The 23,381-nt window shown below is 36.0% G+C and overlaps 4 protein-coding genes and 1 pseudogene across 4 annotated transcripts; 1 reads left to right on the top strand and 4 right to left on the bottom strand.

The window, feature by feature from the left end:
- Nucleotides 1–4,351: 4,351 nt before the first annotated feature.
- LOC18045086 lies at nt 4,352–5,618 on the bottom strand. The gene is made up of 2 exons (XM_006436027.2): nt 4,879–5,618; nt 4,352–4,771 (listed from the first exon to the last, which is right to left on the bottom strand). The coding sequence occupies exons 1-2, from the start codon at nt 5,530–5,532 to the stop codon at nt 4,694–4,696; spliced, it is 732 nt and encodes a 243-aa protein (XP_006436090.1). The 5' UTR covers nt 5,533–5,618; the 3' UTR covers nt 4,352–4,693.
- Nucleotides 5,619–10,553: 4,935 nt separating this feature from the next.
- Nucleotides 10,554–12,280, top strand: LOC18045088. Its single transcript, XM_006436032.2, has 2 exons — nt 10,554–11,279; nt 12,089–12,280. Exon 1 carries the CDS (start codon nt 10,582–10,584, stop codon nt 11,227–11,229), a length of 648 nt encoding a protein of 215 aa, XP_006436095.2. The 5' UTR covers nt 10,554–10,581; the 3' UTR covers nt 11,230–11,279; nt 12,089–12,280.
- Nucleotides 12,281–13,522: 1,242 nt separating this feature from the next.
- On the bottom strand, nt 13,523–13,990 carry LOC18045089 (annotated as a pseudogene).
- A 1,682-nt stretch (nt 13,991–15,672) lies between these two features.
- LOC18045090 lies at nt 15,673–16,687 on the bottom strand. The gene is made up of 2 exons (XM_006436034.1): nt 16,043–16,687; nt 15,673–15,741 (listed from the first exon to the last, which is right to left on the bottom strand). The coding sequence occupies exons 1-2, from the start codon at nt 16,685–16,687 to the stop codon at nt 15,673–15,675; spliced, it is 714 nt and encodes a 237-aa protein (XP_006436097.1).
- A 712-nt stretch (nt 16,688–17,399) lies between these two features.
- LOC18045050 (SKP1-like protein 1) lies at nt 17,400–17,975 on the bottom strand. Its single transcript, XM_006436035.2, has one exon. The coding sequence runs from the start codon at nt 17,919–17,921 to the stop codon at nt 17,439–17,441; it is 483 nt and encodes a 160-aa protein (XP_006436098.1). The 5' UTR covers nt 17,922–17,975; the 3' UTR covers nt 17,400–17,438.
- Between the last annotated feature and the right edge of the window lie 5,406 nt (nt 17,976–23,381).

A 23,381-nucleotide genomic window follows, 5' to 3' on the forward strand; every position in this document is an offset into this window, starting at 1 on the left:
AATTTTAATGTCATTCGTGATCATCACTGAATATCAAAATCCTGTTTTCATCATCATATATTCATATTAATTAGTTGTTGTAAAGAAATAAATAAATAAATAAATAAATAAGAACTAAAAACTAAAAAGGGTCCACGCTTTCCTAAATCCGTAACTTAGGAAAGGAGCCGTATGTAATTTTCCCAATACTTGACTCCACTAGTTCCATTAGCAATGTATAACTTGACCATCGGTGATTTATTTTCGAAGCTGTAGAGAGTGATATTTACAAATTATAATTGTTCCATAATATCGAACACAGTTTAGCAATTTGGTCTTTCTAATGATAATTATTAGAATGTTTTCACAGCCTAATTTACAAGCTATCAAGACTAATCACCATGGATGAGGAAGATTTTTGCCGACTGCCAATGTTGGGTTCCCTCTGGGAGTTCTAGTAATTTACGATGTTTAAGAAAAGTGGAAACGAGCAATTAAAAACCGGAAATCTACGTGTTCATTGATTAGAGTATGAGTAAAGAACTGGAAAATGATCGTGTTACGCTCAATTGACCCCATCATCTTCTCAGAAAGTGAAAAAATAAATAAAGTTTAAGCATAATATATTAACATCATTAATTCATCACATACTTTTGTAACGTCAAGAACAATGCACAAACACGAAATATGTACTAGGTTTATTATGAACAAACCTAACGGATATATAATGACAACTTATAGCTATCATGACACCACAGTTGTTTTTATGAGTCATATCATTTTCAACCCAAAAACTTTTTCTTCATAACGAAGGAAGAAGGTTCATTTGTTTGCATTGAAGCATTCAACAGCTCCAAAACCTGAGAGGTATGAAAACCAATCTTTATTTAGCCCAAAATAGATACATTAGTACGTAGCTTATGCTTTCAAATTGAAAAGTTGAGATAATGAAGTCAAAATTCAATCGAGTAAAAGATACCAGAGACTAACTCCTTACCTCATCCGGGCCAATATCGACAACTCTCTCCTCCAGGGCACCAATATCCTTGATTTTGCCCTGTAGCAGGCCAGTAGCAGATATTACTGACGCTGGTGTCACTGATAAATCATCAGTTACCATGTAAAAAACAGATTTCTGCACAATCTGCGAAGCTATGTTCAATTTCGTCATCTTTTCATGAGTCTGAGGATGAGAACATTGGGGACACCTGGTGTTAACTTGAGTTGTCACATACAAGTGATTGTTTCCACAACCGTACAACTTTCTCTCCACAGGTCCAGGTCGCGGACAAGCTTGGGGCTGCAAGAGCAGAGACGCTTTCCCCCATTTTAGAAGGGGTTTCAAGAGCTCAGTTTTGGTTTGGTGGTTTATTGGATGATCATCAGTCAGGTTTTCAAGACTCTTGTATATGTTTCCCGTGCAGCCACTTGAACCAGCATCCATGACGAGCCTGGCGACACTACCAAGTGGCATGTAAAGGACATTGAACAGGATATTCACAAAATCTTAGCTTCGGCAAACAAGACCTTGTTTGCTCGTTTATCAATCATTAACTTCAATTTCACCTTCGTTGTTTCAGTATTTGATGTTGATGTTGTTGCCATTGCCATGGTTGACGTTTCTGAAGAAAAACAAATAGACAATTAATTAAATATCACTTGCATATTATACGTGGATTACTTACTCTCGTTAGGATGCGAAAGTGCTTCCTAATTAAAGTCACTTTCCGAGAGTAAAACAAAGTGCGGGCATGCACTAGTAATGGACGGCCGAAAGATGGATATATAACGTGGGCACTGGGCCTTGTAATTATTTTGTTCCATTTAGCTTTTGGGAGGCTTTCTGTGCGGGCGGTACTGTTTTACAAAATTATTGAAATGCTTTTAATCGAAACGTGATTTGCAAATTTTTACCTTAACAACGTACGAAAGCTGCTAAGAAAGTGACTGTTACGGCGTTCTTTTTATGACTTTTGTGATTGCCTATTGTGCTGGCTTCCGGTGATTTGTCCTGCCTTTCTTTTTTGTTTCACTTTATTTTATTTGTTACCATTGCTTCCTTTGTCTTCCTTTGTCTTGCTTTTGTCGATCGATTGCTGTCTTTTACTTTGATTGATTTCGCCGACTCTTGCTTTTGTTGCTTTTGTTCTGCGTCAGCTTGCTTATCGAAAAAGAACACCAAGAATTTCCAAAACAAAGCTTCTTTTGCAAGTCACCTTGTTTTAACGGAACACAGTTTTAATTAATTCACTGAATATCAAAATCGTGTTTATTTTAATTTCCCGAACCCTGCTTCCATTTTTCCAATTTATTTCGTGGAACAACCTAATAATTGGACCATCATACATACTGTTCTTCAACATTGATGTGTGACTACCAGGTTCTTTTCCCGATTTTGTTTCATTGTTTGTATATTATGTTTGTTAGCGGAGTTTGAATTAAATCTTGGTAATGGAATATTATCCAACCAAAACAGATTTTCTCATGATCTGAACTTTTAAGTTTTAAATATAAAATTATTATAATTAACAAATCGTGAATGGTAGCACAACTATTAACCATTGTAAATTAATATCAAAGAGTGTCATAATTTTGCGTTTTCAAGTGTTCCTTCATTTTTTGCTAAAACACCAAGAAGTGTGATACTAAATTATTTTTACTTATTAGATTTACTAAAAGAACAATTAAAAAAAACAATAAAGAGCACACTTGAAATAATTGCAATCCCACCCCAAAGGAGTTCAAAATATCAAAATGATGGAGCATTAAATAAAAAGGCAAATTAAAATATGATAACTAAATATTGTCTGCCAATTCTGGAGGAATGTGTGAAGCTGACATGGATTCTGATTTTGCAAATTAATTGCCAAAATTCATTTTAATTAATTGCTGAATTGTTACTGATTTTGCTAAATCTTTTAAGAAAGAACACTTTAACTATGTTTTTTTCTTCGTGGGCGTTTTTTCTCAGTCAGTTTCAAAAAGGGAGAGTCTTAAGTCTTAAGCATATCCTTTAGACCTCGACACCAAAATGAAGAAAAAAGAAAAAGAAATTCATCACCCAAAGGTTCGATGATGCAATTACTTTATAGAAAGTATGACTTGTCTCTTGAATAAAATCTTTCCAGAGTGCACAGCTAAAATTAACCCATCATGAAAGTAATCTGGAAACAATACGAGTTGATTCAACATATGCTTTCTCGTAAAAACACGCCCACATCCTTAATATTCAATTTGTTGAGCAAAGTAATAGAAGACATAGTATGCATAAGACACAGGCATCATTTCCGAATTATCCAACAGAACGTACAAAACCACACCTTGAACAAAATCTAAAGCAGCAGCTTGAGGACTTCGGAAAGCCTACGGAGACATTGCTAAGCTGTAAAATACAGTAATATTAATTAAGCTGGTCACCAGACTCTCTTTACTCCGAATAAATATATTGGTATAGTTTAATTTGCAATGCTTTGATAAACATCATCAAGTGTTTGTTCTTCACAAGCTTAACGATAAACTGATAAAGCCAATGGGCAGTGAGAAAATCTAGGGAAGGAGATCTACAGAGTCTTTGCCAGCTTCTGCAAAAAGCGCTTTCTGAACCTTCGTGTCAATAAGAAGCTTCAAACTCAGTTTGGAGGCTGCCACGGCTAATTGTTCTAGTTTGCATGAAGTAGAGAAAATGTTACCAATGTTCAGGCCTAGATTCACTCAAATAGTTAAAATGATCCAAAATTCTCAAGTTATTGTGAGAAATCTGGATTTATTAAAGAATATTTAGAGAGAGAGGGACTCATACTCCTAGTATCCTGCTAGAAGTTAAAAACCTCCAAATTTTTCTTTAGAAAAAAATAATAATAAATGAAGCAACTTCAAATGTCAATAATTTTTTTAAGGAAAATAGACTAGATTTAATGTTTGATATTGAGAAAAATACATCACAAAGTCAATTCGACAGCCATGCTGGTTTTGCTAATTAATAGCCAAAATTCATTTTGATTTATTGCTGAACCTTCAAAGTTAGAATTCTTATTTCTTAACCTTCTCTCATCTTGAGCGTTACTGCAAATGCATCTAGAATTCACTCTGTAAACTGCTGCACGGTGAAAGTAAGATCATTACCTGATCCCCACTGAATTCTCTGAAATTAGCCAAGGACTCAACATGCTAAATGATGAAAGTCTGAAGTTTTAAGCATCCTTCAGAGCACGACACCAAAAAAATTTTTTTAAAAAAAATGAATTCATCACCTAATGTTCGATAATGAAATTACCTAACAAAAAGTAAGACTCTTATCGCGAATAAAATCTTGCTACATGCACAATTGAAAAAAACCAATCATGAAAGTAAATAGGAAACATGAGTTCGACATCTGCATTCATTAAGGACTCCATAGTGTCGCCATAACATCACATACACACTTAAAACATTCACAACTTTTAGGTCATACACAAGCCTCTCATCCCATCGATGCTCCTAAAGCACTCCCACGTCCTTTACATTCAATTTGTTGAGCATTGATCAAAGTAACAGAACACCGATCAGCTCAGCTGCCGGCGGCAACTTTTATGACAAACAGAGCACTAAAAACAACACTACACAATTTTTTATTCATTTTAAAAAACTAGATGTAATAACAGAACAGAATAATACAGAGCATACTAGAAATATATACCATCCAAAGCAGTTCAAAGAAAGTTACTGTCTTGAAATCTCAAGCTCCCTTGTTCCCAAGGAAAACACTTGTCAAAACATTCTTGCATTCCATAGATGCCTTAAGCAGCTTCAAACCCTAACCAATTCCCACGAAGAAATTAAAAAAAAAATCAGATAACTAAACCCATTATCCACCAAAAAAAAAAGGAAAAAAATACAAATGGAAAATGATGATCAAATTACCTCATCAAGGCCAAAATTGACAACTTTCTCCTCAAGCGAACCCAAATCCCCAACATTAAACTTGTTGAGCCAAGCGATGCATGAAATAGTAGACATGGGCATCACCTCTAAATTATCCATCACCATGTAAGTGACCATATCTTTAACAAACCCTCTCTTAGTAGCCACCGCAGCCGCCGTGCTTGTGCTCGCCACTTGAGAAACAAAAGTCATCTCACTACTCATGGTCTGCCGGCAAATAGGACAGGAACTGAACGGATTATCAGCCAGATACAAGTGACGACTATAACCACTGAAGGTACTTTCAATCCTAGAGCACGTGAAAAATTTCAGAGGCTTCGATTCATAGCTATTGTTATCAGGCAGCAAAAGAGGAATTTCAGTGAGGGATTTGGGAAATTTGGGATTCAGCACCGAGTTCTTGTCTTGGTTTGGCTGCATGTAGGTTTCACTCAGAGCTTCAATGCTCTGATAAAGATCACCAAGACAGCCCGTCGTCGTCGTTTTGTTTTCCAATAGCTTAACGATTGAGCCGACGGGCAATGAGAGTATGTAGAAGAGGAAATCTACGAAGTCTTTGTTGGCTTCTGCGAAAACGACCTTGCGTTCCATTTTGTTGATTAGAAGCTTCAGAGTTACCTTTGGGGTTGCCATGCCTTGTGCTTCTGTGTGTCACTTTCAATCTGTATTATTATTCCGCATATATTACATTGAGGGAGGTTAGAGATTTATAAGCAAAGTTAGAATGCTGCTGCTGGCTGCAAGCCTGTTGGGCGGTAGTTTTTTATGGTCAACGCACTTGACTTTAGAAAAATTACAATTTTGACACATAGGTCTATAAATTTAGGATGAAACCTACGAGTTTTGCTTCTGCGACACTTAAGTCCTTTCTCATTAGGGATGGCAATGGGGAGGGGAGGGGAGGGGATCAATCTCCCTGTATTCATCCCGATATTTTGTGTGTGTCCTCGTCCCCTCCCCGTCCCCGTTAGAATTGCTTGAAAAAATTCACATCCTCTCTCCGAATAATAACAGGGAATCCCTGAGGATCCCCGATCATCGAATAACTAATATTTTTTTTTTGATTTTGAGTTATTCATATTAAAATAAAAAATTCAAATAAAAGTAAAGTTCAAAATATATCTTACATTAATATCTATTACAAAAGTCACATATATTAAATTAGTAAGTAATGCAGCATGCAAGGGATACAAATTTCTTTTACAAACTATCATGAATAAATTAATAGTCTAATACAAAATTGTTACAAATAAAATCGAATTTAGATTCAAAATTAAATTTTTCAATGGTGGCATGGACATTTTATAAATGTGGACTATTTCTTTTACAACACAATAGTTAAATCGGAGCAAATCAAGAGCAAATATTAGATTAGATTGGATTAGATATTAAAATTGTGATTCGCTGTGGGCAATTATAACATCTAAAAATAAATAAAAAATAGATTTAAGTTTAAAATATTTAAAGAATATTAAAATTAAAAAATTTTGGACTAATAGAATCTATTCGATCTTTTTAATGTCCTAAATAAAAATTTAGGACTTTAATTAATTAATTAGGCTTAAAAATTTAATAATATAAATATTTTGATATTTTTTATTTTTATCAATATTTATAATTTAAATTTTATTATTTATTTACTAGTAATTTTAAAAAATTAAAATAAAAAAATGAGTAGGGGATAGGGATTCCACCTCATCTTCGGCCTCTCCCTAAATAAAAAATTAGGTAAAAAAATTTCTAAACCTCTTTTCTAAATAAAAAATTAAATGTGAAATTATGTTCATACCCACTTCGAATGGAAAAAAATCCGAGAGTACCCGTCCCTGGGAATTTTTGTCATCCATATTTCTCATTAATAAAATTGGGTAATGGCACTCATAGCCTCTCGCTCATTTCCTCCTCTCTCTAACTGATCACGCCATCACGGAACCAAAAAATTTGAGCACGCTGCGACAATGGCAAGTGGATCGCTCTCTGATCTAGTATACCCAGAGCTCAAAACGACAGGTCGTCTCGAGCTCGGCAGCATGGCCACCGCCTTCCGCATTTGGAGGCACAAACTGGACTTCGTCCTCGCCGACAAAAAACTCAAGTACGTCTTCACCGACCCCATCCCCGACAAAGAAAAAGACCCATTTGCCCACATCGACGACGACTCGAAAGCTCAGGGCATCATCCTTTTCCGTCTCGATGACTCCTCACGTCTGCACCACTACGAACGTCACGACTCGGCCAAGTCTTTGTTAGATGCCCTAACTTCTGCTTCCACTCAACCCTCGATGACGAGGCGGATGATATTGCTGCGGCAGTATCTGGGCCGCAAGATGTTTGATGACATGCCTGTGAGGGAACATGTTTTGAATATGAGGGCTATGGCTAAGGAGTTGGAGTTGGAGGGGGTTAAGATTCCGGACGAGTTTCAAGCTGTTGTTTTGATTAACAATTTGCCGGATTCATGGGAGGATGCTGTTGAGAGGATGGTGGTGAGTATTGATTCGGATGCCAAGGAGTTGAGTTTGGAAGATGTGGAGGATAAAGTGAGAGCAATTGGAGGATGGAAAGAGTATCGTAAGGCAAGTCCTGAGGATTATGACGACGATGATGATGGTGCTAGAAGTGCTAAGAGTTCTAGAAGAGGATCCTTTAGAGGGAACTGTCATGGCTGTGGAGAGTTCGGCCATCGCAAATCTAATTGTCCCAATTAGCTATGAGGTATAGATGTTAAATGTATGTGTAATTTATGATCCTTTAATTATTTTTTTTGTGATTTTACACGATTGGGAGGACTATTGTGGTGTTTGATATGTTGAATGCCGTGTATGGGTTGTGCAGATAGAGCCTAGACTCGAGTAGATTCTTTGTTCTGGTTTATCAATTATGACATTCTGGGGTCATTTTATCTAGTTTGTGATGGATTGGTTCAGGTGTTAAATATTGTAATCATCATCAAGTACCAGCTGGGTAGGTAGACTGTGCAAATATGGACTCTCAAGAGTTATGGAAGAGTCGTGGAGGGAAGTTTAGATTTATTGATAAGTTTCACTATACCATGCCCATACTTCTATCTCGATATACTTATGGTAGTGATCATCCCACCACATTTTGATAATGTTTATGTATTTTAGTGCCGATGATTGCAAGCTTAACAGACCATGGATTCTGGCCATTACTGTATTGATGATATCAGATTTAGATCCTGGCACCAATTAACCTTTCCATACTCTTGTTACGGAATAACGTTATTAGACTTGTTGCATCTGATATGCTTTTGATCTACTTTATTGCCATATTTATTTCATTTTCATTATTGAAGTGCTGAATATTATTTTATATGTTCTTTTGTTTCAGGGTGGTGCCTATTGGTGAAGGAGAACAACCAGACCAAGGGTACATGGTGCTTCGATCATCTTTGGAATATATTTTGAGTACTTTACCAAAAATATTGCTTAGTTAGTGTTAAGAGTACGATTATACTGAGTCAGCAGCCACGCTGGCAAGCCGTTAGCAAGTTGTTATTCAAGCGTTGCTCTGTTTAGTTATTTCCCTCTAAAAGTTTGTTAAGCTGAGCTGTATTGAGTTCACGTGTTTGTTTTATATGGAAGGTTCCAGTGAGTAGTATAAATACTTTTGTATATTGAACCAAATATAGATTAATAAGATGGTTTTAGATTCATTCTAGCTACATAATTTTCTCTGTATTTTTCCTTTGCTTTCTGAGTAAACAAACAGGAAAAGCTTCTTTAACTGTTAGAATGATTTTCAGGCTGGAAACTTTTTATTTTGAGCACAAGATGTCTTTCCTTTTTATTTTTTTGATTGGCTTTACAAGTATATACAGCAAATTCCTTGTTGAACCTACAACCTGCAACTAACTAGTTTTGTGATATTATGTGCCTTTGTTCATCTTCAAAGTTCAAACGAGAGGGTTGTCCATTGTCCATTGTCCATCAAATTCTTCAGATCAATTTTGAAGGCGGCGCAAAGATCTTTTATTCTATTTTAATTTTGTTTGTTGAAAGAATGATTTCTGCTTTTCACAATAAAAATTGTATCGAGTGCTTTTACTGAACTTTGTTGGACAGATGAACAAAGATACCAAGCTGATCAGCAAAACAACCCAAATTTAAGCAATCAAAAAATTTATCGTTAACAGCCAATAGGCTAAGGCCCAGTGGCTAGAGCCACTTGTGAGGGAAGTGGTTCGAATTCTCATAGAAGTATTGTGGGGGTTTAATTTAAATTTCTTTAAGTAAGGTTAAAGTAAATTTTCTTTCTCATCTATTGAGTGAAAGTTGAAATCCTTCGAATATTAAAGAGAGTTAAAATCTTAGCAGTGTTATACCAATTAATATTAGAGAGGAGATTTGATGTAAATTAGTCTCAGTCCCAATAATTATGTGATTGTAATGTGATTGTAAATATTAATTATAATATTATGTAATATGTTGTACCTTGATCAATAGTTTCATGAGATTCATTTGATATAATTTTTCAAATAGATTCTTAAATAAAATTTTCATTTATTTCTATGAGACAATCTCAAAGATAATAGGATAGTTTAGGAAAATTCTTCAATCATAAAGCAAAAAATAAAATGAGCCAAAACATCGGTTGTTTAGTTAAAAAACATCAATGATCTGGAACAGCTCCATACTAGTATGACAGATATAGCACTTAGGGTGTGTTTGGTTGATGTATTAAAGTTCCTCATTACATTAAATTTATACAGGCCCATGTTTAGTAGATAAAAGACTACAGCAACACTACATTATTGGGCGCCGCATTAGCTAAACCCAACTCTAAATCGGGTTTAAGCTAATTAAGCTAATGCGGCAACTGCCGCTTACTTTTTTTTTTGTCCTCTAACGTTTTCACTTTTCACGTGCTTTTGCTTTGACTTTCCTTTGCTTTAACTTTTGCTTTTGCTTATTAATAAAATAATAATAATAAATAAATATAATTTTTAATTTAATAAAATATTTTTTTATTTTTACATTATAATTATTAATAAATTTATAATTTATTATACCTAATAATAAATATTTAAATATGAATAAATTTCAATAAATAATATTTTAAATTAATAATAGTATAAATAATAATATAAAATATTAATACAATTTAAATATATTAATGTAATCTTTTAATTTAAATTAATCACTAAAAATTAATACAGTACAGTGTAGTACCAAATATTATATAGTATTATTATAATACAGTGTTAATGCAATACATCATAATATAATACACCAACATTAAAATAATGTAATACAACATAATACAATACAGTGTGTCAAACGCTAGAGAATTGATCATTCAACCAAGTCTATAGAAGGACCCAACATCCTTTGGTGGAGTAGATATTTCTTTAGAAGGTAAAAATTTAAATAATGTCATAATAGATAACATCAAAAGTAATCTCATAACTTTAATTGTTAAATATCCTTAGTATTATGATTATATCAGTGTTTTAAAACATATACGTGTGTGCGCGCGTGTGTATATATATTAATTTTAAAAAATAAAATAATTAAGTTTATAAGAATTATATATTTAATAAATAAAAAAGAAAAAAATTCTTAAAAAAAAAAAAAAAGGAGCATTAAATACCGTTGTTTTGTGACCAAAAGTTGAACATTGCTCGAGTACTGTTTCTCGGCGATTCTTTGTGAAGCAAAGATGATGGCAGATTTCTCTCTCTCACTCTCGGAAATGCTACTCCCCGAACTTAAATCGAGATGGCGTCTCGACCCCAAGGGCACCAACTTTTCCTTCTGGAGGCGCGAACTGGACGCCGTCTTCTTCGACAACAAGGTCAAGTACGTTTTAGAACAGCCCATACCTGACAAAGAATCCGACCCGGAAGCCAACCAGAAGTTCCTCGACGACGACCTGACCGCTCGGCACATCATTCTCGGCACTCTTCACGACAGCCTCTTCTTGTCGTTCCACGACCACGAGACGGCCAAGTCATTGTTAGACGCTCTGACTTCGCTTTTCACGAAACCCTCCATGGCCAAGCGCATCTCTTTGCTCAAACGCTATGTGGGTCACAAGATGGGGGAAGGCACCGCCGCCATGTCGGCGAATATGCACGTTGTGAAGATGATAGGGATGGCTATTGATTTGGAACGGGAGGGAGTTGGGGTTCCGGATGAATTGCAAGCGGTGGTTCTGATGAATAGTTTGCCCGGCTCGTGGTATGATGACGTTACAACAATGACGTTGAATATGCATGGGGATGAGGAAAAAATGAAATTAAAAAATGTGCAGGATAGTGTGAGAAGAGTCGGGGGATGGAAGGAGGTTTTAAGTCGGAAGTGTTAGGATTGCGAGGGGGTTCATTTGGGTATCTCAAGTTTGATTTTCTCTTTGAGGTATGTGTATATGTTTCAGTTTATGTATTGAGCTATGTTGTTTGCGCGTTAGATGCCTTGTGTTATCACTGCAAAACGATTACATTACCATTTGTGAAATCAGGTTAGGCCTTTGGTTTCCAACTTGAGTTTTGTTATTGCAGAATTTGTTGGTTTGAGGGGAATTCAGGGTATGTAGTGGGTAGATAGATCATACATTTATGTATACGAAGTTCCAAGGGGCTATTGGGGTTATATTCTTTAGTGATTGAATTTTGTAGATGCTAGATAGCAAGTACTCTCCATAGCCTCCAGGTAAACGTTGCGTTTTTCCTTAATTTTGAAAGCCTAACAGTAAATTGTTTGGCAACCATTCGCTTGGCAGCCAATATTTATAAAGGACTAGTGATTTCATTCAGCTTGACCTCAATCCTGATCATATCCTATGTCATGGTGCTCCTACTAGTGATAGCAGAGTGAGCTTAAAATAATTTCTATGTTTCAAGTAGTTTAGCGGAGAACAATTTTGTGCACCCATGATAATAACTCTGTTATTTGCTAGTGGGAATGGTAATCATGTATTGATGATATCCAAATTCATTACCAATTCATTAGTATAGTCTTTGAAATTTGCTTTCAAATTAGGATTTAACATCTTGACCCTAAATTGAGGTTGAAATTTCCCTTGGATTTGACATGATTGGTGGTTGATAATTTGGTAATGACATGATGTGCCCTATTATTGTTGAATTAGAAATCTTCCCTCGGATTTCTTGACTCTACTGGCTTTTTTTTTTTTTTTGGTTCCTTTTCCCATCTTAATATTCAAGGGATAAAACAACTTTCTATCTGTTATGGTTGAAGAAGATACCTACTGATGAAGGAGAAGCAGCAGAGCAGATGATGACAAACATTCTGCAGATGAACAAAGGAAGCACCATAGCTTATTAGGTTTTTATGCTTTTAGATTCCCTTTACCATTGTTTATACCTTTGTTTTCAAAATATGAAAGGTATGATTTTGATATCTTTATTGTGGTGATTGTATGGTCTAAAAAGTTTTTTAGTAGATAATTTTCCTCCTGTGATTACAGAGTTCGAAAATTAGAATCTTCACATAAAATTTCATGTAATGGGATGACTTCTGCACTGAACAAGACATCATTACATATGACATACCATACCTTTCAATATTCTGTAGCTAGTCAATGGTACAGACCAAAATACAAGATGATCATAGATGGAGAAGATAAGATATATCAAAATGTTACCATCCGAAGCTGTTACCAAGTAGAAATTTGAAGTACAGCTTTATTATTTCCACCACATACAGGTTAGGAACAGTACTTGTTTCACAATGAGTATATTTATAGGGAAAACTCAGTATAGATGGCTGTCATAAATTATGAGATCTGATCTAGTGTGCATCATCGTACACATGGCGAGTTGTAAATGGGGGTCATTGGGCCTTAGGGTGCTCACTGTGTCGTCCAATGTGGCGCGCACTAGATCAAGTTCCCATAAATTATATGAATATGCTAAGGAGTTTCTTCTAGCTCTTGCAAATCAATGATTCCAAATTTCCAATGTCAATTGCTCAAAACACTGTCAACAGGCAAAGAAAGAAGGTAGAAGAGAAAATATGCAAAAGTCTTTGCCAGCTTCAGCAAATACAGTTTTCGACCCTTTGTGTCTATAAGAAGCTTAACGCTCACTTTAGAAGCTGCCATGGCTATAGTCTAGTTAGATTTCTGGTAAAATTTGTTCATGTATATATGGTCTATGTGTTTACAGTAGCTTTTGAAGCTGCCAATGTTAATATGGGAGAGGAATAGTTGCCTGTGTTTGATGTATTGATGATCATACAGATGGAGCAAGAAGGCAAGGACCACTGAACCTTCATATTCAATATTCTAAATAATACAATGAACCACAATTTCGACATCATTTTGTTAGACTTAAAGATTTAACCATCCTGTAGATCAAATATTATTTTCATTGTCGTATGCATGCTGCATATGGAATTGTAAGCATTACTGTTCTCAGAGTTATTATTAATAGAAGATAGAAAAAAGAGAAAAAAATAATAATTTTATTGAAATTGGAGACATTATTGATAACAAACCGTTTAATCAAAAAGTTGTCATTCGAGTGAGTGCGCTGACCAATAAATTGACTAGAAAATTAAGGAAAGACAGGACGGTGTTCGCACATAAAGATTAACATCAAAGACCATTCACTCTTATCATTATATCCTTGAAATCACTAGAAAGCCCGTGGGGTCTCCGTCCGAATCTCTTCTTCTTCCTCAGGAGTGAAGTCATCCTGGATGCGGAAGGTCTGCCGGATCTCTTCAGGAGACTTGCCCTTGATCATGTCCGCGACAGTTTGGCAGAGCAAGTCCAGCAAGCTCTTGATGTCCAGGTAGTTGGCCGCCATTAGTAGGTCAAAGAGCGTATCTTGCCCAAGCTTCGCAAAGTCAACGTCCCAGTTCTTGAGATCATCCTCCGTCGTCTTGGCCTCCACGTGCTTCTTCAAGTACTCTATCACCATCGAGAGAATGGTGCCCCTCACGTTCAGCAGCGGGATCACGCTGTCCGCACAGCCGTCCTCCACCATGTGCTTGATCGTCTGCGACTCCAGCATCACGGCCTACTCCACCTCGAACGCCTCCCCATCCGAACTCTTCAGAATTATCATCTTCTTGCCAGTATTGTCCGACGACGACGACATCGTTTTTGACAAGAATTTTGAGAGAGAGAGAGAGACACACACACACACACAGAGACAGAGAGATTTGTTGGCAACTGATGACGATGAGTGAAGGGGAAGGGAATAGGGTGGCGTTTATATGGACACGATACCGTGTCGGAGAAAGGATTCTGAATTCCTTGTCCACGATGGTCCTGGGAAGCACTATCTTTTTCGGACAAGTATTTCTCTAGTCTCTACAGCAAACCCCCTGCGTCTAGGAATTGTTCATAGCTTATAATAATTGTATTCATTAAGTAAAATATTTATAGCAAAACCAAATGAGTGTGAATAAAATTCAAGTCACTTTCTTTTTCCTGACTTAATACATTTAATATTCATTTCCGTATGCTAGAACCAAGATTTTGGTTCATAACTAAGAAGAAAATTCAAACTTAGGAAGCCAAAATAAAGAGCTGTGAACTAATGAGGATTAAATTGTGAAAAATTAAAAAATTTTACTTAAGACCCTAATCTTTTCTATAACTTTTTTTTTTAATAACCACCTCAGTGTGTTTCAACTGAACAATAAAATTGCTGCCAATATTTATGGATTTTAATTAGATAAAATAATTTTATACCTTCTATGTATGTATATACGTAGGAAATGAATGAGATTGAAGTCTTAAAATGGTCACATCTATTAATTCTCTGATACTGATATTAATTCCTTATAAAAACACTTGTTAAAATAGTCTTACCTTCCAAAGATTCCTTCAGCATCTTCAAATAGACTCTAATTTAAGCTATATCCCATTGCAAGAAGTGTATAATACAAACGATACAATGAACCCAAGGATCCTCAGCATTGTTACATAAAACCTTGGCCTTTACAGAAGCATTATTGTTTTCGAATATATTAATAGAACATAGAAAAAAAAAATTATAGATAGCAAATCGTTTAATCAAACTGTTCTCACCATGAACAAGATGTAATCGGCCAATCAGTTTTTACAATGTCCCCAGCTATCAAAAATTGCTTGGTTGTTTACCATACCATTTCCAATACACACTTTATTCAAAATTTCTTCATTAAAATATTAGTCAAATTATCTTTATTTATTATTAATCTTTTTATTGGGATAATTAAATAAGTTAAGGCTCAGCGAGATTCATTAAGAAAAGCAGCATTAACAAATTCACTAGAAAAAGAAAGATTCTATCAGTAATTAACGATTTTCCCCTTGAGATTACAGAGTTACAAGATTTTAAATCTTGATAGAAGGATTTGTGCAGTTGAATGACTTCTGCATTGAACAAGAGGACATCATTCAAAATCCCCATTCTATTTGACGGTCCTCAATGGCCTCATGCATGCTGTGAGAGAAATTTTGGATCGCTCGATTCAGTCCAATAGGAACTTGACTGAAAACGGATACATATTTGGCCACAATATTATAGAATGCACAATGGTACTTAACAGATATTCCAATTTGGCTTTTAAACTTATGTAGCCTACTTCTATTGCTGCTTGTGATCGGAGAATAATCAGTACATAACCGTAGCCTTGACAAAAGGATGATCGTTTTCAAAACTGTTGATGAAATATTACGATATTATTATTTCCACCACATGCCAGTTTGAAAGAAACATTTCTTATTTATATGTCGTAAAAACTCAGTACATATGCTACCACAGATTCTCCCAAATCGACGATTCCAATTTCAATTCCCAAGGAAAACAGTTGAGAGAACAGTCTTGCATTCCAAAGACGCCTTCAGCAGCTTCAAGACCTGACATTATAACAACAAAACAGAGTAAATACACAGACTCAAATTACATATTTTATTTATTGTTTTTAGTAGTCCTTCTCTAACACGAGTGCCCGGTTTTTTTGTTAAATATGCGTTTGAAATTTCATACCATTATCAAATACTTTCACACTGTTGTAAAATAATTTTTCAACAACTTACAATTAATGTGTAGGACATTTGACAATAGAACCTTAAATCCGCATTTTAGAAAATGTGAGCACCCGCTCCTAGTCTGAGAATGATTTTTGTTTTTAGAACTAGACAATAAGGATTGACATACCTCATCCGCACCCAAATTAACAACCTTTTCCTCAAGAGCTCCCACATCCTTAACTTTGAACTTATTTAATAAAGTAAGAGAAGAAATAGTAGACATAGGCGTCACCTCCAGATTATCCATTATCATGTAAGTCACTACCCCTTTTACAAAGCCACCACCCTCAGCCACCGTCCCCGTGCTCGCAGCTGTCGGAGAAACATAAGACCACACATTGGTCATTTTTGCTTGGCAACTAGGACAAGTCATGTTTTTAACATCAGACATATAGTTATGACCACCTCCATGAAAGTTAGGACCAACTCCACGAGAGCTAGGACATGTGTAAAACTCTCGAGTGGTTGATTCACGATGATCAGATAGCAAGAGAGGGATTCCGCTGACACGCAATTGAGACGTTGGATTCAACACCGACTTCTTGTTTTGATTTTCCTGAACATATGCTTCATTCAGATTTTCAATGCTTTCATAAAGGTCACTAAGGCAACCACACATGCTTTCCTCTCTTACGAGCTTAACGACAGAGCCAAGAGGCAAAGAAAGAAGGTAGAAGAGAAAATCTACGAAGTCTTTGCCAGCTTCGGCAAATAGTACTTTCCTACCCTTCGTTTCTATAAGAAGCTTAACGCTCACTTTTGAAGGTGCCATGGATATAGGCTAATTAGATTGCTCGTAAAATTTGTTCTCGTTGCCTTGTATATATATATAGTAGCTGTGGAAGCTGCCACTGTTAACATGGAAAAGGAAGATTGGGTGAAATAAAAATTCTTAACGGAGGATGGATTCATTTATTTCATCGAATACTGAAAGGACCGTTGGTTACAAAAACCAAGAGCCATTGAACCTTATGTAAATATATTCGAAGTTTGAAACACAATTTCGATATTTGTTCACTTCAAGATTCAATCTATCATAAATTTTCAAGTTTCTTTTCGTCATCCGATATATTAAGTCGAATCGTCGTTAGAATTGCTTAATTTTTTATTTTTTTGGAGCGCGAATTTAATTAAGATGTAAAAAGATGAGAAAAAAAGCCTACGGATCAAAGCAACCTGAGTGGGCCATTTGAAGAATAATAATGCTTTGTATTAACGTTCTGTTTGGGCTTAATTACGCTTAGACAAGCAGTTATCTTAAGTACCAAATAATTAATAATTAAAGCAGCTTTCTTAGCTTCAATGATTCTCTCTTCCATTCCAGTCTGAGTCATATTGAATTTATTTCTGTTATTATGACAATAAAAACAAGGTTGACTAAAGATAAGATCGAGGTAGCATTAGCAACAACAAATTCACTGGAAAAAGAAAACTACAACACCTAAAAAAACCACTCTAATACTCTATCACTAATTAGTTAATTAATTAATGAGCCCAGCTATAAGCAGTGATAAATGTATAAGTCACTCAAAAGCCCATTGGTTCTCCCTCCGAATCTCTTGTTCTTCCTGAGGAGTGAAGTCGTTATTGATGTGGAATATCCTGCGGACCTCCTCAGGAGACTTGTCCTTTATCATGTCGGCGGTAGCTTGGCAGGTCAGCTCCAGCAGGTCCTTGATGTTCAGATAGTTCGCTGCCAGGAGTAGGTCTAAGAGGGTCTCTTGGTCAACCTTCACGAAATCACGGTCCCAGTTCTTGACGTCATTGTCACCCCCCGCTGCTGCCGCCGCCGCCTCCACGTGCTTCTTGCAGTATTCTACGACCATGGAGAGAATCGTGCCCGTCACGTTCGGCAGCGGGATCACGCTGTCCGCACAGTCGTCCTCCACCATGTGCCTGATCGTCTGCGACTGCAACGCCACCGTCTCCTCCACCTCGAACGTCTCCCCGTCCGAACTCTTCAGAATTATCATCTTCTTACTATTATTCTCCGACGACGACGACATCTTATTGTTATTGGAATTTGAAAGGATTTTGATAGAGAAATTTATTGATTTGTTAGGAACTGATTAATGATGATGACTGAATTGGGAAGCCACTAGGCTAGCGTTTATATAGGATTTGTATAAATACGATTACCGTATGGAAAATGGATTCTGATCTCCTTGTTAATAGTGGTTGTGGGAAGCAGTATTTTTGTCGGACAAGTATTTCCATACAAACCCTTTCGGTTTAGGAAAACGTTTATGTATGTACTACTGAGGGACATTCTAATGCGGTAATGATACCTTCAGCAGCTTCATTTTCAGATTCAAGCTTCACTATGATATAATATTTTTGTCATCAGATTTACGTTTTCAAGAAATATAAACTAAATAGAATTAGATAGGCCATTCTGAATAAACATAGATGTGTCGATGATTAAACCTTCCAACAAGATTGTTACCATCCGAAACAGTCAAAAAAAGTTGAAAATGTTTACTGATAAAAGGAACGCAGTAGCCAAAAACAGAAAACAAGAATAAAAACAGAACACAAACAGCTTTACAAACTTGTTAATAGGACCCTCTTTCAACATCCAAAATTAGAAAAGCTTCAAATATATGGGATATGGCTCTAGCTCCCACATTGACAATTCCAATTAGGTATTTATTAATTACCAAGGAAAACACTTGTTAAAACAGTCTTGCACTCCAAAGATGCCTTAAGCAGCCTCAAACCCTACAAAAATTGAAATAGACAGAACAAGCATATATATATCAGACCAAGGTGAACAATCATATCAAACAAGAATTTCTTCTTAGATTTTACAGATAATATAGAAATTATCAGGCAAGGGATCTCTCAGTGTGGATCCCTTTGTTAGAATCGCTCATGTTTTTTGTCAATTAAAGGGCCATAAATGGATAATCAACATGCATAACTCGTTCATGCCCACATCGACAACTTTCTCCTCAAGTCCGCCCACATCTTTGACGTTAAATTTGTTAAGCAAAGTAAGAGAACAAATAGTAGACATAGGCATCACCTCCAAATTATCCATTATCATTTAATTAGTCACCAACCCCTTTAAAAAAAGCACCCTCAGCCACCGCCGCAACATTGTTTGAATCCCACCACCGGAGAAATGTATGACAACTCACAGCTCATGGTAGCATTGAAACCAGGACTAACCAAATTCAGAACATCAGCTACGTAAAAGTGATCAGTAGTGAAGCAACCACCATCGTGATTACTATAACCAAAAACGGTGGGTTGATTATTTTGATTACCAATATTAGGACACGAATAAAACTTTCGAGTGTTAGATTCTTGACGAGACAGTAAGAAAGGGATCTCGGAGAAGTCAAATGGAGATCTAGGATTCAACACAGAATTCTTGTGTCTGTTTTGTTGCATAGACGTTTCGCTTAGAGTTTCAATGCTTTGATAAAGGCTACTTAGGCAACCAACCATATATTTCTCTCTTAAGAGCTTAACAATGGTGCCAACAGGCAATGAAAGAAGGTAAAATAGAAACTCTACAAAGTCTTTGCCAGCTTCAGCAAATAGAACTTTGCAACCCTTCTTGTCTATAAGAAGCTTCAACCTCACTTTTGACGCTGCCATTGCTGCTCAGTGCTCAGTGTGTTTTTAAACATGCACTAAATTAAATCTGTTTCTAATAATTCATCAATATCATGTACAAAATATATAGGAAAAGGCGTAACCATGACTTCATTAGTTACGTACATGAATGCAAATAGATCAATTTGGTAGAAAACAAGGAGTTGTTCATGCCGCATTAATTATGCATACGTTATTAATTAATTTTTCCTTCCGAAAACTGAAAAAAAAAATATTTTCATGATTTTTGTTCTCAATTTCAAAAACATATCTCGTTTCAGTGAACATCGTTAACAATATTTAGAGACATTTACTACCCATATAATAAAGTACAGAGGAATATTTTGAGTAGTCTAACATTTGGATTCCAAATTTATCTTCAAAACTTTGCTCTTCATAACTTCCCTCATTTCCAACCTCAAACCTAGGCCATCAATAAACAAAAACAAACTGTATTAGTAAGGACATACGTAAAACCTTTGGAGTATTTGACGTGTTTGATTCATGATCAGAGAACAAAAGAGGGATTTCAGCAACATTATGTTAAAATGATTTGGGATTCAACACCGAGTTCTTGATTTGATTTTGTTGCGTGTATGTTTCGTTGAGATTGCCAATGCTACCATAAAGGTTACTAAGGCAACCCACCATGTTTTTCTTTCTTAACTGCAGCTTCACAGCAGTGCCAACAGGCAAAGAAAAAAAGGTAGGAAAAATCAACAGTGCTTTTGCCAGCTTCAACAAATAGAAGTTTCACGAGCGTTTGTGCCAATGAGAAGCTTCAACCTCACATTTGAAGTCCCTGCCATGGCTATTTTGCCGTGTGTTTATGGCTAGTAATTGTAAATATACATGCATATACATACAAACACATTAAAGCTAATTACCAGACCTAATGTACCAAGCGAAGCACATTTTCTTAAGTATCAATATTATAGACCTCTTTTTGTGTATAAAATATTCGTTTACTCGGAATTTTAAGTCTATCACTTTATGTTACACGTTAATATCTGGTGTAGCTTTAAAAACTTATTCATTTGCAATACCACAACAGCCCAATCGTTGGTCTCTAATTGAACATTATACTATTTATTGGGATATATAATATTCAAAAGAATATTAGCAACATCTAATTAATAAGGTAGAATGATTAATCTTTCCAAGTATGAATTTAGGAAATCAACTTAGCATACAAGTTTATCATAACTTTTACAAAGGAGAAATACTAATAGTAAAATAGACACAGTCGATCCAGAAAAGTTCAGACAATAAACATTAATAATTGTTCATATGTCAAAAACATAACCGGCTTATTTCAATCTCTAGAGCAAAACGATATGCTTCAAGCATCATGGCTATCCCCCTTTATCATTCAAACATTAGTTCCCCCAAGGAAAACACTAGTTAAAACTGTTCTGCAGTCCAGAGATGCCTTCAACAGCTTCAAACCCTACCAATAACAACAAATTAAATTGAAAATATTGTACACATATCACAAATATGTATGGAGTACTAGTAACATCAATAAATGATATAAAGGTTTGTATCCCTCATTCACACTCAAATTGACAACCTTCTCCTCAAGTCCACCCACATCCTTAACATTAAATTTGTCCAACAAAGTAATGGAAGAAATAGTGGACATAGGTGAAACCTTCTAATTATCCATGGTCATCATATAAGTCACCACCCCTTTTACAAACCCACTGCCATCGGTCACTGTCCCCGTGCTCGCAGTTGTCGGACAAATTAACATAAGACCACTCTTTGGTCATTTTCCCCTTGCAATAACAAGGACAAGTCTAGTTTGGAACGTCAGCCATACAGTGGTGACCAGTATTATAGCCATTACATGTGTAACACTTTCGAGTGGTTAATTCATGATCAGAAAGAAAGAGAGGGATTTCAGTCACATTTAACGGAGATATAGGATTCAGCACCAAGTTTTTGTTTTCATTTTTCTGAACGCATGTTTCATTCAGATTTTCAAGGCTTTTATTGATGCTGAAATCTGGTCGACCTGATGATGGCGACCAGATTGTCTCGTTAACGCTTTAATTTGCTTTTGATGGGACATTGTCTCTTGCTGCTATAGTGAGATCTAAGTTGTATTGATACTTCTTTTAATCTACAACAATAGAAAAATGTCAGGGGTGCCAAAAAAAATTTCCAGCAAAAATTCCCTAACGCTCAAGTCAGTAATTGAGTTTTTCTTTTTAAAAAAACAGTAATCTCGCACACTTACGACTTAAGTATTTTCTCTTTAATCTCATCTTCTCTTAGCTGGAAAAAGACCCACTTTTAAGGATCCTTCTCGATTCTTATAGACAACCGCAAGTATCGATTGTTTTTTCAATGCGAGGCCGTTATCAAATTAATTGTGTCACCTGAATATAAGAGTTAATATGTCCTTTTGCATAGTTATTGAGCTGCCATTATAACGTCTAATCATGCTTTAAACGTTATAGTAGAACGTGCCGAGACGTTACGGATGAACTTTTGAGTAAAGGTCTTTGACCTAAGTTATAAACCAAAACCATGCAACATGATTTTGGTCTCCTCGCAATACACTGGAACCTTCTCCTCATTCTAAGTGACTTTCTTTCTATTCCTCAAACATCAGTTCCCCTGTTTCTAGTATTTGGAGTAAAACGAAACAAGACTAGAAACTATAAACTTAGTCAGGAAGCAATGACCTGATTTTCAATCTTGTTGCATTAAATAGATGTGACATGGCTAAATCTGGGCCAAGTGTTTAAGCTTCGAGTGGTGGCTTTTGGGTTTCTTAGCGCATCTCTTCAAACCGGCATGTCCTTTCAAATTATCGCGACGTCATTTCAAACGCCTTTTCCCTTTTTTTTATAAATTTTGAATTTCCCCTTTCTTTCTCTTCCCTTTCTTTTATCTCTTCTGCTTCGACTTAGTTTTACTTTTAATCTCTTGATAAGAGTTTCCCCCTTGTTGCCACAAATGCCGCACTTGTCACACCAATTCACATATTTCTAGGTATTGTTTCCTAAACTCATTGCCTTAATCTCACTTGGATATTTTGTGTGTCACTGTTTTTCCTTTTTGTTTGGGTTTTTGGTTTTTCTTGTTACAATGCCTAAAGGAAAGCACTGGACGATAGACCTTGATAGTAGAGAGGAACCGAGTGTATTGCATGATCGGTCTAAGAGGCAAAACCCTAATCTACAAACTCCCGTAGAAGAGTTCAGTTTATCTAGGTTTAGAGGGATTCCTAAGAGAATGTCCCCATAAATCTCTTTTTCATCTAGGGCAGATAGTCCTCATGAAGAGGTTGATGGGGAAGAAACTAGTTCTGGTGAAAATCTCGGTACTAGTAGAACACTAAGTGCTGGTGAAGATGAGGCCAGTGAAGGGAGTTCCTCTGAGGAACCTCGGCCGGCAAAGGAAGCCAAAACTAGTTACAGGGTTGAAGCTTAGTCTTATTTTATTGACTTTATGAATTGTGAGACCACCCAAGAGGAATTGGAAAGCCTTAGAGCAGTATATGGCATTCCAGATGATGTTGAACTAAGGATACCTGGTAAAGTTAATACCTCTAGTCGACCCCCAAAGGGATATGTCACCATTTACTTAAAATGCTTTAAACTTGCGGTTAGATTACCTCTCCAACCTTATTTTTCCAAGATATTAGGAAGATTAAGCATATCTTCTAGTCAGCTTAACCCCAATGGATAAAGAGTTCTCTCTGGGTTGTATGTCCCTTATTAGAGGTACGAAAGGGGTGAGCCCTCCGTGGAAGAAATAAAGAATTTGTACCAGCTAAAGAGCAGCCCAAAAGATGTTGGATGGTACTACTTCACAAGCAGTTTAAAGCAAAGAAAACCCATTGT

This window comes from Citrus clementina, unplaced genomic scaffold, assembly GCF_000493195.1.
Source record: "Citrus clementina cultivar Clemenules unplaced genomic scaffold, Citrus_clementina_v1.0 scaffold_4, whole genome shotgun sequence".
NCBI lineage: Eukaryota > Viridiplantae > Streptophyta > Magnoliopsida > Sapindales > Rutaceae > Citrus > Citrus x clementina.

Coding starts and splice junctions, on each gene's coding strand:
- LOC18045086 (XM_006436027.2), bottom strand. CDS start 5,532: ATGGCAACCCCAAAGGTAACTCTGAAGCTTCTAATCAACAAAATGGAA. Junction 4,772..4,878: donor TCAATTTTGGCCTTGATGAG/GTAATTTGATCA, acceptor GGAATTGGTTAG/GGTTTGAAGCTGCTTAAGGC.
- LOC18045090 (XM_006436034.1), bottom strand. CDS start 16,687: ATGGCACCTTCAAAAGTGAGCGTTAAGCTTCTTATAGAAACGAAGGGT. Junction 15,742..16,042: donor TTAATTTGGGTGCGGATGAG/GTATGTCAATCC, acceptor TTATAATGTCAG/GTCTTGAAGCTGCTGAAGGC.
- LOC18045050 (XM_006436035.2), bottom strand. CDS start 17,921: ATGTCGTCGTCGTCGGAGAATAATAGTAAGAAGATGATAATTCTGAAG.
- LOC18045088 (XM_006436032.2), top strand. CDS start 10,582: ATGATGGCAGATTTCTCTCTCTCACTCTCGGAAATGCTACTCCCCGAA.